The sequence below is a fragment of the Panulirus ornatus genome, chromosome 52 (assembly GCF_036320965.1).
Source record: "Panulirus ornatus isolate Po-2019 chromosome 52, ASM3632096v1, whole genome shotgun sequence".
NCBI classification, from domain to species: Eukaryota; Metazoa; Arthropoda; class Malacostraca; order Decapoda; family Palinuridae; genus Panulirus; species Panulirus ornatus.
The window spans coordinates 14,793,744-14,812,351 of record NC_092275.1 but is presented as its reverse complement, the minus strand read 5'-3'; the positions used below and the strand labels follow the sequence as shown (position 1 = coordinate 14,812,351).

At 39.8% G+C, this 18,608-nt stretch overlaps 1 protein-coding gene across 3 annotated transcripts in view; it reads right to left on the bottom strand.

Moving 5' to 3' along the window:
* Positions 1 to 18,608, bottom strand: part of Tsp26A (Tetraspanin 26A) — an 82,261-nt gene that overhangs the window by 52,869 nt on the left and 10,784 nt on the right. For all 3 annotated transcript variants that reach the window (XM_071692294.1, XM_071692292.1, XM_071692293.1), the window contains exons 4-5: positions 6,256 to 6,330; positions 3,623 to 3,721 (exon numbers count right to left, since the gene is read on the bottom strand). In XM_071692294.1, the coding sequence (XP_071548395.1) occupies positions 3,623 to 3,721; positions 6,256 to 6,330 (174 nt within the window). The remainder of the gene's footprint in view (positions 1 to 3,622; positions 3,722 to 6,255; positions 6,331 to 18,608) is intronic.

Here is an 18,608-nt window from a genome sequence, read left to right as displayed (position 1 = left end):
GAGAAAGCGTGATAGACTGGATGTGTTTGTTATGTAATTTAGCATAAAACCAGAAGGTTGTCCTCAGGATTGGATGAAAACTATTATAATTCCTTTATTCAAAGGAAAAGGTGCTCAGGATGTATGTAGCAATCATAAGTGAATAAGTCTGTTAAGTATACCAGGAAAAGTGTACTTAAGGATGTTAACTGATAGAGTGATGGAAGTGACTGAATGCAAAGGGTTTTAGGAAGGGTAAGAGATGTATGGATAAGATTTTTGTTGTGAAAATGACTGTAAAAAAGTATCTAGTGAAAGGTAAGAAGTTGTATGCAGCTTGTACAGATCTCGAGAGAGTGTATGACATTTTCAACTGGAATTCTTTATGGGATGCATTAAGGATATGAGGTAAGGGGACAGCTGTTGGAAGGTGTAAAAGTTTCCTACAGAATGTATGTGTAAGAGTGGATGGAGAGTTGACTGAAAGTTCTGGTATACATGTGGGCTTAAGGCAGGGCTGTATGATGTCACTGTGACTTTATCAACATATATATTGGAGTGACAGGAAAGATGAAAGCAAAACTTAGGAAAGGGGATGAAGAGATGGGGTGTGGCAGTGAGGTATGGTGGCTAGTGACAAGCTTGTTTGCAGATGATAGAGTGAAGAAAGAAATGGTGGGGTGTATGAGAGATGTGGTATGGAAGGGAATGAATTGTGTAGAGTGGAAGAAAAGGTGAAACAATAAGGGGGTTTGGGGATGTAGAAAGAATACAAGATGAGGAGTTTACAAGCAAAGTGTATGACAATAAAATCAAAGTGGTTAGTGTGAGATGATGATGTTATTTCACGTGTGGCGGGGTGGCGATGGAAATGAATAAGGGCAGACAGTATGAAGTATGTAAATGTGTATATATGTATATTTCTGTATGTGTATATATATGTATACGTTGATATGTATAGGTATGTATATGTGTGTGTGTGTGTGGACGTGTATATATATATACATGTGTATGTGGGTGGGTTGGGCCATTTTTTTTGTCTTTTTCCTTGTGCTAACTCGCTAACGCGGGCGACAGCGACAAAGTATAATAAAAATAAATAAATATTTCATACATATTCACTATTTCCTGCATTAGCGAGGTAGCAGCACAACAAGATGACTTTCATAAAGAAATATATGAAATAATGTACTTAAAACACCAAAACTAAAATCCAAAATTTCTAACAACTAAAGATCTTAGGAATACCTAGCAATCTCTGTGATGACTGACTGTATGCCACCAACTGGTAGCCATTCTAACTCGAGTGTTATAGTGGGAAAACAGCCTAAAATGTTTGTCAAATATTGTAATAACACCTTGCAGGTAAGTACTCAAAAGTCTTCTGCTTCTAGGAAGAAAAGAAAAAGGAAAGAGCATCAGACAGCACAAGAACTTTCTTACCTTCATGTGAATTTTTTTTTTCTTTTTTTTTGCTTTGTCGCTGTCTCCCGCGTTTGCGAGGTAGCGCAAGGAAACAGACGAAAGAAATGGCCCAACCCACCCCCATACACATGTATATACATACGTCCACACACGCAAATATACATACCTACACAGCTTTCCATGGTTTACCCCAGATGCTTCACATGCCCTGATTCAATCCACTGACAGCACGTCAACCTCGGTATACCACATCGATCCAATCCACTCTATTCCTTGCCCTCCTTTCACCCTCCTGCATGTTCAGGCCCCGATCACACAAAATCTTTTTCACTCCATCTTTCCACCTCCAATTTGGTCTCCCACTTCTCCTCGTTCCCTCCACCTCCGACACATATATCCTCTTGGTCAATCTTTCCTCACTCATTCTCTCCATGTGCCCAAACCATTTCAAAACACCCTCTTCTGCTCTCTCAACCACGCTCTTTTTATTTCCACACATCTCTCTTACCCTTACGTTACTCACTCGATCAAACCACCTCACACCACACATTGTCCTCAAACATCTCATTTCCAGCACATCCATCCTCCTGAGCACAACTCTATCCATCGCCCACGCCTCGCAACCATACAACATTGTTGGAACCACTATTCCTTCAAACATACCCATTTTTGCTTTCCGAGATAATGTTCTCGACTTCCACACATTCTTCAAGGCTTCCAGGATTTTCGCCCCCTCCCCCACCCTATGATCCACTTCCGCTTCCATGGTTCCATCCGCTGCCAGATCCACTCCCAGATATCTAAAACACTTTACTTCCTCCAGTTTTGCTCCATTCAAACTTACCTCCCAATTGACTTGACCCTCAACCCTACTGTACCTAATAACCTTGCTCTTATTCACATTTACTCTTAACTTTCTTCTTTCACACACTTTACCAAACTCAGTCACCAGCTTCTGCAGTTTCTCACATGAATCAGCCACCAGCGCTGTATCATCAGTGAACAACAACTGACTCACTTCCCAAGCTCTCTCATCCCCAACAGACTTCATACTTGCCCCTCTTTCCAAAACTCTTGCATTCACCTCCCTAACAACCCCATCCATACACAAATTAAACAACCATGGAGACATCACACACCCCTGCCGCAAACCTACATTCACTGAGAATCAATCACTTTCCTCTCTTCCTACACGTACACATGCCTTACATCCTCGATAAAAACTTTTCAATGCTTCTAACAACTTGCCTCCCACACCATATTTTCTTAATACCTTCCACAGAGCATCTCTATCAACTCTATCATATGCCTTCTCCAGATCCATAAATGCTACATACAAATCCATTTGCTTTTCTAAGTATTTCTCACATACATTCTTCAACGCAAACACCTGATCCACACATCCTCTACCACTTCTGAAACCACACTGCTCTTCCCCAATCTGATGCTCTGTACATGCCTTCACCCTCTCAATCAATACCCTCCCATATAATTTACCAGGAATACTCAACAAACTTATACCTCTGTAATTTGAGCACTCACTCTTATCCCCTTTGCCTTTGTACAATGGCACTATGCACGCATTCCGCCAATCCTCAGGCACCTCACCATGAGTCATACATAAATTAAATAACCTTACCAACCAGTCAATAATACAGTCACCCCCTTTTTTAATAAATTCCACTGCAATACCATCCAAACCTGCTGCCTTGCCGGCTTTCATCTTCCACAAAGCTTTTACTACCTCTTCTCTGTTTACCAAATCATTTTCCCTAACCCTCTCACTTTGCACACCACCTCGACCAAAACACCCTATATCTGCCACTCTATCATCAAACACATTCAACAAACCTTCAAAATACTCACTCCATCTCCTTCTCACATCACCACTACTTGTTATCACCTCCCCATTTGCTCCCTTCACTGAAGTTCCCATTTGCTCCCTTGTCTTACGCACTTTATTTACCTCCTTCCAGAACATCTTTTTATTCTCCCTAAAATTTAATGATACTCTCTCATCCCAACTCTCATTTGCCCTCTTTTTCACCTCTTGCACCTTTCTCTTGACCTCCTGTCTCTTTCTTTTATACATCTCCCACTCAATTGCATTTTTTCCCTGCAAAAATCGTCCATGTGAAGTAATTTCTCTAAAATATCAAATGCCTTTTAATTCATAACTAAGAGGTCAGTCCTAAAAAAGAACAGTATCTAAACTCACCCACTTCTCCTGTATCCAATCGATGAGGTTTTGTTGGTCTGGATCATCACGATAGTGTACTATAAATGCCTGGAAGCCATTAGTGGCTTGAGATTTTATCTGAAAAATTTCCAAGAACATTTTCACAGGGTACAACCAAACACTAATAATTCAACAACCTAGAGCTGAATGTTAGTACTGGCCTGAACTGTGCCTAATACTAAACACCCTAACTTCATGGGTCTCAGTAACCTAATTCCCTCTTATGGAATATGCCATTTCAATTGATATCCTATCTATCTATCTATATCTATGAGGCCTATTCCCACTGGGAATTACTTCAAGGAGGAGGCCAGGTCAATAAAATCTCCGTAACTAGCGAAGTCCAGTGTAGCTTCCTAACCCTTAGTGCTTCACTTTTAACAGATCACTGGCAGAGGTCAACTCTAACGCACTATTTGCAGAGGCTTCTACCTAATGTTCCTACTGACTATGTCTACTTAATGCTCCTGCCTAATATTCCTACCAACTATTTCTACCTAATGCTCCTGCCGAAATGTTCCTCCCTACTACTTCTATCCATTGCTCTTACAATTTTGTCAAAAGGCTGGGCTAGTGCAAACTGCTCTACTGTGTGAGTTAAGTGTTGTCAACTGTTATTTTTGACAAGGAGAGATTGTATAAGCATGGATAGAATGCTAGTAGTCCACATCTGGGTGAGGCAGAAAAAAAAAGACAACTAATTGGGTCAAAGAACATCTTGACAAGCATTGAAATGCTGGCTCACTACGTAGCCACCACTAACCATCCTGATACCCAGGTAGGTAGTACTGGCTACCCACTTAATGGGACTTTGTACAGTGAATGGACCTCAGAGATATAGATAGACTAACACGCAACTTGATATCCTTGTGGTTCTAATTCAATTAACAAACAATTTTGGTGCAAAGCTAAAAATTTTCTATGGTAAATTTTACACAAGTGCAAAACTATGTATGTAAACCATATCTTAAAAACTATTGTACAGGTACACCACTGTTTTTCTGGCACTCTTGGTTCCAAAGCCTTGCCGGATTAACCATTTTGCCGGATCAACCGTGGTCATGTAACAATAATTCATCAACACACCTCTAACCCACTAATTATACATCTCCCATGTGTCTAATGTATACCATGGACTGCTAGAAATTCAAATTATTCAAATATTAAATATCTAAGCACCCTAAGATGGTCAGTCTGTCCTTAGATTGTCTGAATCCTGTGGAGTCTTCTTCGTCTTCTGTTCATAGTGTTTTCCTAGGTGTGCATCGCCAGAATAATGTGGCTTCATCTGCACTATATACCTGCTCAGGACTGAGGTGCTCATCAACTACAAGTTTTGCAAATTCATCCACACACTAGGCAGCTCCTTTGTGGTTTGCAGACCACTTTTCTCCGCACACTTTATTCATGGAAATTCCATGACGCATCTTGAATCTTTGAAGCCATTCTTCACTATAGTCATGCTCATGTTGTAATCAAAGTTCTTTAAGGAACAACTTAGCCTGGTTCATTATCATGGTGCCTGATAAGCCTAATCCATCACTCCAACGCTGTTGAAACCATTCCATCATCACTTGATCGTGCTCAGTACTCTTACCATCTTTCATAGTTTTTCTAATCGTCATTCGCTTCTTGGAATCAGTCTGCATATAATTTCAATATTTTCTTCCTTTGCTTCCTTATATCATAAACAGCTGATGAACCAATACTGAAGATGTCACACAGCTTATGCACCAAAACACCACAGTCCATTTTTTCAACAGTTCTACTTTATCTTGGATCAATATGGACTGGTGTTTACTTCTGACACCACGACTGACACTCATATGTCTTAGAAGCCATAGCTAGGGTTAAATCTAAGCAAAATAAGCTAAGAATCTCACAGAATTACGGCATCACCACCAACAAGTGCAGTGTAAAGAATGTAAATAAGCGCGCCCTACACACAACGCCATCTGTGGCTGCCCAGTAAACTAGTCTAGTGCCCATGGTAATTTCAAGTTCCCTCACATAATTTTGTCCAGACTAAAGGAGGTGCCGAACCATCATTTGCTGGAAATTCAGTGGTGTACCTGTATATGTAAATAGTGTATCCCTGAACAATCTGTCATTATTATCTTACACTCATGACTTGAATCTCATTTCTTTGTTAATCCTTTACAAAGTTACATACACAATGCAATATGATGCTAAAATAATGTTTCTATGTCTACATTTTGAAACATACAGCTGGGGCACAACTGTATAACCATAACCTGTTCAAATATTTCCTCACAACACCATCACTTAAGTGGTAAGTAAAACTATTATGATGCTGAACTTATTACACATTAACAAATATTAAATGTACACATTATTCTATCTAGAAAATACGAAAACTTTCAGTTTAAAAGACTGGCATGTGTATATCTCGCTCACAATTTTCCTTATTTCCCTTGGTAGCTATTTCCATTTTGCCTATAAGTTTCTGGAAATTCAAAATAATATGCAAATACTTTTTACTAATGCTAAGAACAGAGCCCAATGGCTTAGTATTTGTATTTTTTAAATACTTATGAGAGAGGAAAAAAAGTCTGGCACCAGAAATGAGAGCAGAAACTGCAGATATTTACCCAATCCTTAAAGATGAATCCTAGAATACCAGCTGTCAGTTCCAGGAGAAGTAAGATGGCCAGGAAGATTGCATACTGTAGACAAGGTTACAACATTAGTTTTACTACTGATATGAAAACAAAAAATATTTTGAGAAAAATGCGCCAAGTATGATACAAAGTTTGAAAAAACAGAGCCAAATTATGTCCAAAAAAATTTGTCAAAAAAAAAAAAAAATCCATTATTTCCATTCCCAATCCCATGAGATGGATCAGGTACACACAGCTTCTGAAATAAAACATAAGCTTAGTTTGTAAATAATGTGTCAATATTTATAAAAGTGCTTCTATATATCATTCATTTATTATACATATTATACATAATCGCTGTTTCACGCATCAGCAAGGTAGCGCCAGGAAACAAGATGAAGAATGGCCCATCCACTCATGTATATATATATATATATATATATATATATATTATCTTTTCTTTCTTTCATACTATTCGCCATTTCCCGCATTAGCAAGGTAGCGTTGAGAACAGAGGACTGGGCCCTTGAGGGAATATCCTCACCTGGGCCCCTTCTCTGTTCCCTCTTTTGAAAAAAAAAAAAAAAAAAAAAAAAAAAAAAAAGTGAGAGGGGAGGATTTCCAGCCCCCCGCTCCCTCCCCTTTTAGTCGTCTTCTACGACACGCAGGGAATACGTGGGAAGTATTCTTTCTCCCCTATCCCCAGGGATAATATTTATATATATATATATTTTTTTTTTTTTTTTTTTTTTTTTATACTTTGTCGCTGTCTCCCGCGTTTGCGAGGTAGCGCAAGGAAACAGACGAAAGAAATGGCCCAACCCCCCCCATACACATGTACATACACACGTCCACACACGCAAATATACATACCTACACAGCCTTCCATGGTTTACCCCAGACGCTTCACATGCCTTGATTCAATCCACTGACAGCACGTCAACCCCTGTATACCACATCGCTCCAATTCACTCTATTCCTTGCCCTCCTTTCACCCTCCTGCATGTTCAGGCCCCGATCACACAAAATCCTTTTCACTCCATCTTTCCACCTCCAATTTGGTCTCCCTCTTCTCCTCGTTCCCTCCACCTCCGACACATATATCCTCTTGGTCAATCTTTCCTCACTCATTCTCTCCATGTGCCCAAACCATTTCAAAACACCCTCTTCTGCTCTCTCAACCACGCTCTTTTTATTTCCACACATCTCTCTTACCCTTACGTTGCTTACTCGATCAAACCACCTCACACCACACATTGTCCTCAAACATCTCATTTCCAGCACATCCATCCTCCTGCGCACAACTCTATCCATAGCCCACGCCTCGCAACCATACAACATTGTTGGAACTACTATTCCTTCAAACATACCCATTTTTGCTTTCCGGGATAATGTTCTCGACTTCCACACATTTTTCAAGGCTCCCAAAATTTTCGCCCCCTCCCCCACCCTATGATCCACTTCCGCTTCCATGGTTCCATCCGCTGACAGATCCACTCCCAGATATCTAAAACACTTCACTTCCTCCAGCCTCTCACCATTCAAACTCACCTCCCAATTGACTTGACCCTCAACCCTACTGTACCTAATAACCTTGCTCTTATTGACATTTACTCTTAACTTTCTTCTTCCACACACTTTACCAAACTCCGTCACCAGCTTCTGCAGTTTCTCACATGAATCCGCCACCAGCGCTGTATCATCAGCGAACAACAACTGACTCACATATATATATATATATATATGTGGATCAGGTGTTTGCTTTGAAGAATGTATGTCAGAAATACTTAGAAAAGCAAATGGATTTGTATGTAGCATTTATGGATCTGGAGAAGGCATATGATAGAGTTGATAGAGATGCTCTGTGGAAGGTATTAAGAATATATGGTGTGGGAGGCAAGTTGTTAGAAGCAGTGAAAAGTTTTTATTGAGGATGTAAGGCATGTGTACGTGTAGGAAGAGAGGAAAGTGATTGGTTCTCAGTGAATGTAGGTTTGCGACAGGGGTGTGTGATGTCTTCATGGTTGTTTAATTTGTTTATGGATGGGGTTGTTAGGGAGGTGAATGCAAGAGTTTTGGAAAGAGGGGCAAGTATGAAGTCTGTTGGGGATGAGAGAGCTTGGGAAATGAGTCAGTTGTTGTTCGCTGATGATACAGCGCTGGTGGCTGATTCATGTCAGAAACTGCAGAAGCTGGTGACTGAGTTTGGTAAAGTGTGTGAAAGAAGAAAGTTAAGAGTAAATGTGAATAAGAGCAAGGTTATTAGGTACAGTAGGGTTGAGGGTCAAGTCAACTGGGAGGTAAGTTTGAATGGAGAAAAACTGGAGGAAGTAAAGTGTTTTAGATATCTGGGAGTGGATCTGGCAGCGGATGGAACCATGGAAGTGGAAGTGGATCATAGGGTGGGGGAGGGGGCGAAAATTCTGGGAGCCTTGAAGAATGTGTGGAAGTCGAGAACATTATCTCGGAAAGCAAAAATGGGTATGTTTGAAGGAATAGTGGTTCCAACAATGTTGTATGGTTGCGAGGCGTGGGCTATGGATAGAGTTGTGCACAGGAGGATGGATGTGCTGGAAATGAGATGTTTGAGGACAATGTGTGGTGTGAGGTGGTTTGATCGAGTAAGTAACGTAAGGGTAAGAGAGATGTGTGGAAATAAAAAGAGCGTGGTTGAGAGAGCAGAAGAGGGTGTTTTGAAATGGTTTGGGCACTTGGAGAGAATGAGTGAGGAAAGATTGACCAAGAGGATATATGTGTCGCACGTGGAGGGAACGAGGAGAAGTGGGAGACCAAATTGGAGGTGGAAAGATGGAGTGAAAAAGATTTTGTGTGATCGGGGCCTGAACATGCAGGAGGGTGAAAGGAGGGCAAGGAATAGAGTGAATTGGATCGATGTGGTATACCGGGGTTGACGTGCTGTCAGTGGATTGAATCAGGGCATGTGAAGCGTCTGGGGTAAACCATGGAAAGCTGTGTAGGTATGTATATTTGCATGTGTGGACGTATGTATATACATGAGAATGGGGGTGGGCTGGGCCATTTCTTTCGTCTGTTTCCTTGCGCTACCTTGCAAATGCGGGAGACAGCGACAAAGCAAAAAAAAAAAAAAAAAAGAAAAAAAAAATATTTGGAAATTTTGGAAAATTTAAAAAAAAAAATGAGAGAAGGAACAGAGAAGGGGGCCATATGAGGATATTCCCTCAAAGGCCCAGTCCTCTGTTCTTAACGCTACCTCGCTAATGCGGGAAATGTCGAATAGTATAAAAAAAAAAAATATATATATATATTCCCTCTAAGGCCCGGTCCACTGTTCTTAACGCTACCTCACTGACGCGGGAAATGGCGAATAGTATGAAAGAAAAGAAAAGATATATATATATATATATATATATATATATATATATATATATATATATATATATATATATATATATATATGTATTTTTTTTTGCCGCTGTCTCCTGCGTTTGTGAGGCAGCGCAAGGAAACAGACAAAAGAAATGGCCCAACCCACCCCCATACACATGTATATACATACGTCCACACACGCAAATATACATACCTACACAGCTTTCCATGGTTTACCCCAGACGCTTCACATGCCCTGATTCAATCCACTGACAGCACGTCAACCCCAGTATACCACATCGATCCAATTCACTCAATTCCTTGCCCTCCTTTCACCCTCCTGCATGTTCAGGCCCCGATCACACAAAATCTTTTTCACTCCATCTTTCCACCTCCAATTTGGTCTCCCACTTCTCCTCGTTCCCTCCACCTCCGACACATATATCCTCTTGGTCAATCTTTCCTCACTCATTCTCTCCATGTGCCCAAACCATTTCAAAACACCCTCTTCTGCTCTCTCAACCACGCTCTTTTTATTTCCACACATCTCTCTTACCCTTACGTTCCTTACTCGATCAAACCACCTCACACCACACACTGTCCTCAAACATCTCATTTCCAGCACATCCATCCTCCTGCGCACAACTCTATCCATAGCCCACGCCTCGCAACCATACAACATTGTTGGAACCGCTATTCCTTAAAGCATACCCATTTTTGCTTACCGAGATAATGTTCTCGACTTCCACACATTCTTCAAGGCTCCCAGAATTTTCGCCCCCTCCCCCACCCTATGATCCACTTCCGCTTCCATACATACATATATATATATATTTCTTTTTCTTTCAAACTATTCGCCATTTCCTGCGCTAGCAAGGTAGCATTAAGAACAGAGAACTGGGCCTTCGAGGGAATATCCTCACCTGGCCCCCTTCTCTGTTCCTTCTTTTGGAAAATTAAAAAAAATAATGAGAGGGGAGGATTTCCAGCCCCCCCGCTCCCTCCCCTTTTAGTCGCCTTCTACGACACGCAGGGAATACGTGGGAAGTATTCCTTCTCCCCTATCCCCAGGGATATATATATATATATATATATATATATATATATATATATATATATATATATATATATATGGCCCCATTCATCCCCCACTCCCCTTATGTCCTTTGCTCTCACCTTTTCCCATTTTGCACTCAGTCTCTCTTGGTACTTCCTCACACAAGTCTCCTTCCCAAGCTCATTTACTCTCACCACTCTCTTCACCCCAACATTCTCTCTTCTTTTCTGAAAACCTCTACAAATCTTCACCTTCGTCTCCACAAGATAATGATCAGACATCCCTCCAGTTGCACCTCTCAGCACATTAACATCCAAAAGTCTCTCTTTCGCGCACCTATCAATTAACACATAATCCAATAATGCTCTCTGGCCATCTCTCCTACTTACATACGTATACTTATGTATATCTCTCTTTTTGAACCAGGTATTCCCAATCACCAGTCCTTTTTCAGCACACAAATCTACAAGCTCTTCACCATTTCCATTTACAACACTGAACACCCCATGTACACCAATTATTCCCTCAAATGCCATATTACTCACCTTTACATTCAAATCACCCAACACTATAACCCAGTCTCGTGCATCAAAACTGCTAACACACTCACTCAGCTGCTCCCAAAACACTTGCCTCTCGTGATCTTTCTTCTCATGACCAGGTGCATAGGCACCAATAATCACCCATATCTCTCCATCCACTTTCAGTTTTACCCATATCAAACTAGTTTACTTTCTTACACTCTATCACATACTCCCACAACTCCTGTTTCAGGAGTAGTGCTACTCCTTCCTTTGCTCTTGTCCTCTCCCTGACCCTTGACTTTACTTCCAAAACATTCCCAAACCACTCTTTCCCTTTACCCTTGAGCTTCATTTCACCCTGAGCCAAAACATCCACGTTCCTTTCCTCAAACATACTACCTATCTCTCCTTTTTTCTCATCTTGGTTACATGCACACACATTTAGACACCCCACTCTGAGCCTTTGAGGAAGATGAGCCCTCCCTGCATGACTCCTTCTGTCTACCCTTTTAGAAAGTATGAATATGTACATGTGTATATATGTATGTGTCTGTGTAGGTATATGTATGTATACTTGGAATGTTATTATTATTTTTTTTTATTATACTCTGTCGCTGTCTCCCGCGTTTGCGAGGTAGCGCAAGGAAACAGACGAAAGAAATGGCCCAACCCCCCCCCCATACACATGTATATACATACGTCCACACACGCAAATATACATACCAACACAGCTTTCCATGGTTTACCCCAGACGCTTCACATGCCTTGATTCAATCCACTGACAGCACGTCAACCCCGGTATACCACATCACTCCAATTCACTCTATTCCTTGCCCTCCTTTCACCCTCCTGCATGTTCAGGCCCAGATCACACAAAATCTTTTTCACTCTATCTTTCCACCTCCAATTTGGTCTCCCTCTTCTCCTTGTTCCCTCCACCTCCGACACATATATCCTTTTGATCAATCTTTCCTCACTCATCCTCTCCATGTGCCCAAACCACTTCAAAACACCCTCTTCTGCTCTCTCAACCACGCTCTTTTTATTTCCACACATCTCTCTTACCCTTACGTTACTCACTCGATCAAACCACCTCACACCACACATTGTCCTCAAACATCTCATTTCCAGCACATCCATCCTCCTGCGCACAACTCTATCCATAGCCCATGCCTCGCAACCATACAACATTGTTGGAACCACTATTCCTTCAAACATACCCATTTTTGCTTTCCGAGATAATGTTCTCGAATTCCACACATTCTTCAAGGCCCCCAGGATTTTCGCCCCCTCCCCCACCCTATGATCCACTTCCGCTTCCATGGTTCCATCCGCTGCCAGATCCACTCCCAGATATCTAAAACACTTCACTTCCTCCAGTTTTTCTCCATTCAAACTCACCTCCCAATTGACTTGACCCTCAACCCTACTGTACCTAATAACCTTGCTCTTATTCACATTTACTCTTAACTTTCTTCTTCCACACACTTTTCCAAACTCCGTCACCAGCTTCTGCAGTTTCTCACATGAATCAGCCACCAGCGCTGTATCATCAGCGAACAACAACTGACTCACTTCCCAAGCTCTCTCATCCCCAACAGACTTCATACTTGCCCCTCTTTCCAAAACTCTTGCATTTACCTCCCTAACAACCCCATCCATAAACAAATTAAACAACCATGGAGACATCACACACCCCTGCCGCAAACCTACATTCACTGAGAACCAATCACTTTCCTCTCTTCCTACACGTACACATGCCTTACATCCTCGATAAAAACTTTTCACTGCTTCTAACAACTTTCCTCCCACACCATATATTCTTAATACCTTCCACAGAGCATCTCTATCAACTCTATCATATGCCTTCTCCAGATCCATAAATGCTACATACAAATCCATTTGCTTTCCTAAGTATTTCTCACATACATTCTTCAAAGCAAACACCTGATCCACACATCCTCTACCACTTCTGAAACCACACTGCTCTTCCCCAATCTGATGCTCTGTACATGCCTTCACCCTCTCAATCAATACCCTCCCATATAATTTACCAGGAATACTCAACAAACTTATACCTCTGTAATTTGAGCACTCACTCTTATCCCCTTTGCCTTTGTACAATGGCACTATGCAAGCATTCCGCCAATCCTCAGGCACCTCACCATGAGTCATACATACATTAAATAACCTTACCAACCAGTCAACAATACAGTCACCCCCTTTTTTAATAAATTCCACTGCAATACCATCCAAACCTGCTGCCTTGCCGGCTTTCATCTTCCGCAAAGCTTTTACTACCTCTTCTCTGTTTACCAAATCATTTTCCCTAACCCTCTCACTTTGCACACCACCTCGACCAAAACACCCTATATCTGCCACTTTATCATCAAACACATTCAACAAACCTTCAAAATACTCACTCCATCTCCTTCTCACATCACCACTACTTGTTATCACCTCCCCATTTGCGCCCTTCACTGAAGTTCCCATTTGCTCCCTTGTCTTACGCACTTTATTTACCTCCTTCCAGAACATCTTTTTATTCTCCCTAAAATTTAATGATACTCTCTCACCCCAACTCTCATTTGCCCTTTTTTTCACCTCTTGCACCTTTCTCTTGACCTCCTGTCTCTTTCTTTTATACATCTCCCACTCAATTGCATTTTTTCCCTGCAAAAATCGTCCAAATGCCTCTCTCTTCTCTTTCACTAATACTCTTACTTCTTCATCCCACCACTCACTACCCTTTCTAATCAACCCACCTCCCACTCTTCTCATGCCACAAGCATCTTTTGCGCAATCCATCACTGATTCCCTAAATACATCCCATTCCTCCCCCACTCCCCTTACTTCCATTGTTCTCACCTTTTTCCATTCTGTACTCAGTCTCTCCTGGTACTTCCTCACACAGGTCTCCTTCTCAAGCTCACTTACTCTCACCACCCTCTTCACCCCAACATTCACTCTTCTTTTCTGAAAACCCATACAAATCTTCACCTTAGCCTCCACAAGATAATGATCAGACATCCCTCCAGTTGCATCTCTCAGCACATTAACATCCAAAAGTCTCTCTTTCGCACGCCTGTCAATTAACACGTAATCCAATAACGCTCTCTGGCCATCTCTCCTACTTACATAAGTATACTTATGTATATCTCGCTTTTTAAACCAGGTATTCCCAATCATCAGTCCTTTTGGAATGTATAGGTATGTATATAAGCGTGTGTGGGCATTTATGTATAAACATGTGTATGTGGGTGGGTTGGGCCATTCTTTCATCTGTTTCCTTGCGCTACCTCACTAACATGAGAGACAGTGTCAAAGTGTTATGATAATAATAATGATAAAAAAAAAAATCAGTTTTCCCACACAAGAAGACTTTTTTTTTTTTGCACAGTCCCCCTGGTCAAAAGTTCCAGACTTTTGTCTGCCATATTTGTATGTCACCTTCATCTATCCATCCTTTCTCGAGCACATGGATGATTATACCTTTTGGAAACTTTGTCTTTAGAATTTTTTTTTCTAAATATTACCATAGGAGTCAGCTTTGTGCCATCAGCCATACGTGACAGCACAACTGTGAATCTTGATTTTTTTATATCCCGTAGTTTTAACTAAGACTGTTTTTTCACCAACTTAATTCAGTGTTTGACTGACTGGCATATCAAAATTCATGGGTGTTTCATCCATGTTTCAAATACTTGAAAGTCTATGTGCGTTCTTCCTTTGGTGTTTGATTATGAACCTATGAAATTCAATAACATTCTCATCAATTTCTTGTGGAAGATGCTGTAATATCTTCTCAGACAAAATAATTTCTTTTCATAAATCTTGTACACCAACCATGGCTTACCTTAACATCTGTAATGCAAAGGCAAAATTCTAACTGATCCTCGGGAAACATTATATCCATTTTGTTGGTTTTTACTGACATGCTTTGCCACTTCAACTTCCAACTGTGGCCACTTGTTACAATTTCCTCTGTTAGCACATTTGTTTTTTGGCATATGCTTAAGTTGTGCAGAGAGCTTTCTCCAGATTCTATAAACTTTTTTTTTTGATATCTTAAATTCCCTTGCTGCTGCACAGATGTTAGTCTGTTCTGCATATTCAATAACTCGGAGCTTGAACAATGCTGTTAACTTGTTTCTTCTTGAATCCATGCCGAAGAGAATATGGGTCAAGCACGTCTGGTCATTTTTTTGTGGGAGAGTTACACAAATACCCATACTGGTATTTGTTTGGTGTCTCATATATTTTCAAAAATGAATTCTTATAACTTAAAAGTACCATAGAAATGTATTATAAACAAACCTGTCATACTTCTGGAAAACAAGAAGTAAGACAATAAGAGTATAAACAAAATTTCAGTGTATGGTCATATCAAAGGACCACTGCAAAGGCAAACCCTCCTCGACCAGGGAGCTGCTATATCAACTAGATGGTACGTGTTTTTCAAATAGTTTTCCATCAAAAAACTTACAAGCATATTTTACCTCAACTGTGCCTCAATAAATATATTCTCAGAAATAAATAGCAGTTTTGCTGAAAAATGATGTATTTCAATCTTAAATAGGATAAAATAAACGATGAAAAAAAAAGACTTTACCTACCCATCCAATGTTCAAGAGATGTTACTTGTTTTTAAATAGTTTTCAGTCAAAATACTATTATATCACAAAGATATTCTATTCATACTGCGATTCATATAACAAATTCATGGAAATGTAATTCCACTGAAATGACATATGTATTACAGTAGAAAGATGGATAAAATCAATGAATACAAACAACATTTGTTTTCTTTCGCTATTCAAAAAAATGTTACCATAATCGCTTTTTGAAAGATTTTTCAGTAAAAAAGTATTACAATAATATCTTATCTAATCAACTTGAATAAATAATTGAAAGGAAATACACAATATTTTTGCTGAAACTACCCATGTTTCAGTATAAAGTGCTGTAATAATAAATGGTAAATAATTTGCCTTTGGCACTTGGTATTTCAGGCTGCAACCCTAAGTTTATAGGACATAGAGTGTTTTTTAGTGAGGTTCTGAAATGTTTTATATGCCATAAATTATGGTGCTTTATTACCTTAATATGTTCTTCTATTAACCTCAAAAACTTGTGATGACCTATAAACAAGGCATATTATAATGATTTCATGGCCAAAAATCAAGGGTCAACCTAGACAAAAAGGTAGACTTATAGATGAGTATATACGAAAATTCTACTGGCAACCTTATCTAAACATCTCCTCTGTAGTTATCTCCTCCTCCTCAAACCTTAAACTATACTACTATATATCTTCTTGACCAATCTGACTTACATTCTGCAAGGCCATACCAACCTAAAACACTAATCCAGGTGTCTGTCTCAGGATTTCTTCATTACACATAACCTTCCTAACCTCATTTTACTTATCCTTCCAAATCCAACAACAGCATACATTACTAACCTCTACTGTTCTTTATTCTAGCCTAATCTTATGTAAATTTGAGTAACATTTTAAAACTGCAGTGACAAGTAATCCAACATCAGACTTCTTGCACACACTGTGCTCAAAATTATTCCACTCAAAGCTTTCAGTGTAACTCCATTTTTCTTTCCTCTTGCATGACTACTCTCAATTTTAGCTTTCCCCTCTGCTATAAATATGTGTATTTCAGTGAAAGGGCCAATCTTCGTCTGTTTCCTGGCACTACCTCACTGACGCGGGAAAAAGCAATTATGTATAACAAATATAAATATAAAATATCCTTACTAAAGATGAAACAGCCCACCTTTCCATCTACCTCTTCCTCTCATTTAACTCAAACAGGAGAAGTTTCAAAAAACTATAACAAGGAATGGAAATTATGACCAATAAACACAAAAAGAAAATATATTATTGCATCTTCAAAGTCAATTAATTAAAAAACCAGGGATACATTAAGAACTTGAAACATCTTGCTTATATGTCTAAAAGAGAATAAAAAATACTAATAAAATGCACAGCTGCATAATGAACATTTATTCAACTATATAACCTCAAAACCCCTTTTATGGAGCTCCTGTAGCATCAAGGTTGTGAACAGTCAATCATATGAAAATGATGGAGTGAAAAGTCCTTAAAAAGATTGTACTCCTTTTCATCTGATGTTGATACAACCTCACTAAAGATGAATTTTGCAGTGTAACCTTATGCATGTTGAGTCTGACAGAGCCTAGAGAATATGTAAATTAGAAACAAATTTTTTTTTATTTTCATACTATTCGCCATTTCCCGCATTAGCAAGGTAGTGTTAAGATCAGAGGACGGAGCCTTTGAGGAACTATCCTCACATGGTCCCCTTCTCTGTTTCTTCTTTTGGAAAATTAAATACGAGAAGGGAGAATTTCGAGCCCCCGGCTCCCTCCCCTTTTAGTTGCCTTCTACGACACGCAGGGAATATGTGGGAAGTATTCTTTCTCCCCTATCCCCAGGGATAAGAAATATAGTTAAGCACCCTTAACTACATGTTTTTGAATTGTTTCAATGGATCACTTACAAGGATTTAGATCATAAAGCATCTAACACTCTTACACATGCAAGTCTTTTTGAGGACACAGTATGTGTCTACATTTATGAAAATTCTCTAAAAGTCCATTTATGAGCCTATGGGAGCATTCTGTAATTTGAGATATGCATCAACCTTTTGCAAAAATTGAAGCTTGTATCTGAAATGTAAGATGAAATGCTATTTAGTTCAAGAAATTATGAAATAAAATATCTTTATAAACATTCTAAGCAGTGATCAACAAAAACTTTTGAGTACCAGAAGGACTCACTCCCTCAAATGCAAAAGTGTTTAACTGTTCAAATTTCAATCACTTTCAAGGTGCTACAATCATTTCTCCGACAGCAATTGTGTCAATGTGCATCATATCAACTGGTAACTTTCGGCAGTTAAAACAAACTTCCATGAGGCTGGCTTTCCAAATATTATCATTTTACTTAATCATTGTTTCCCACGTCAGCAAGGTAGCACAAGGAAACAGACAAAGAATGACCCAAATACTCATATGCACATATATATAAACACAAAAACGCCCATACATATACATAACATATACACATACAGAGACCTAAATATATATACACATGTACATATTCATACTTGCTTGCCTTCATCCATCTCTGGTGCTACCCTGCCCAACAGAAAACAGCACTGCTACCCCCAGCTTCAGTGAAGTAGCAACAGAAAAACAGAAAAAAAAGGCCACATTCGTTTACACTGTCTCTAGCTGTCATGTGTAATGCACTGAAACCACAGCTCCCTGTCCACATTCAGGTCCCACAGAACTTTCCATGATTTACCATAGATGTTTCACACGCCCTGGTTCAGTCCATTGACAGCACGTCGATCCCGGTATACCACATCGTTCCA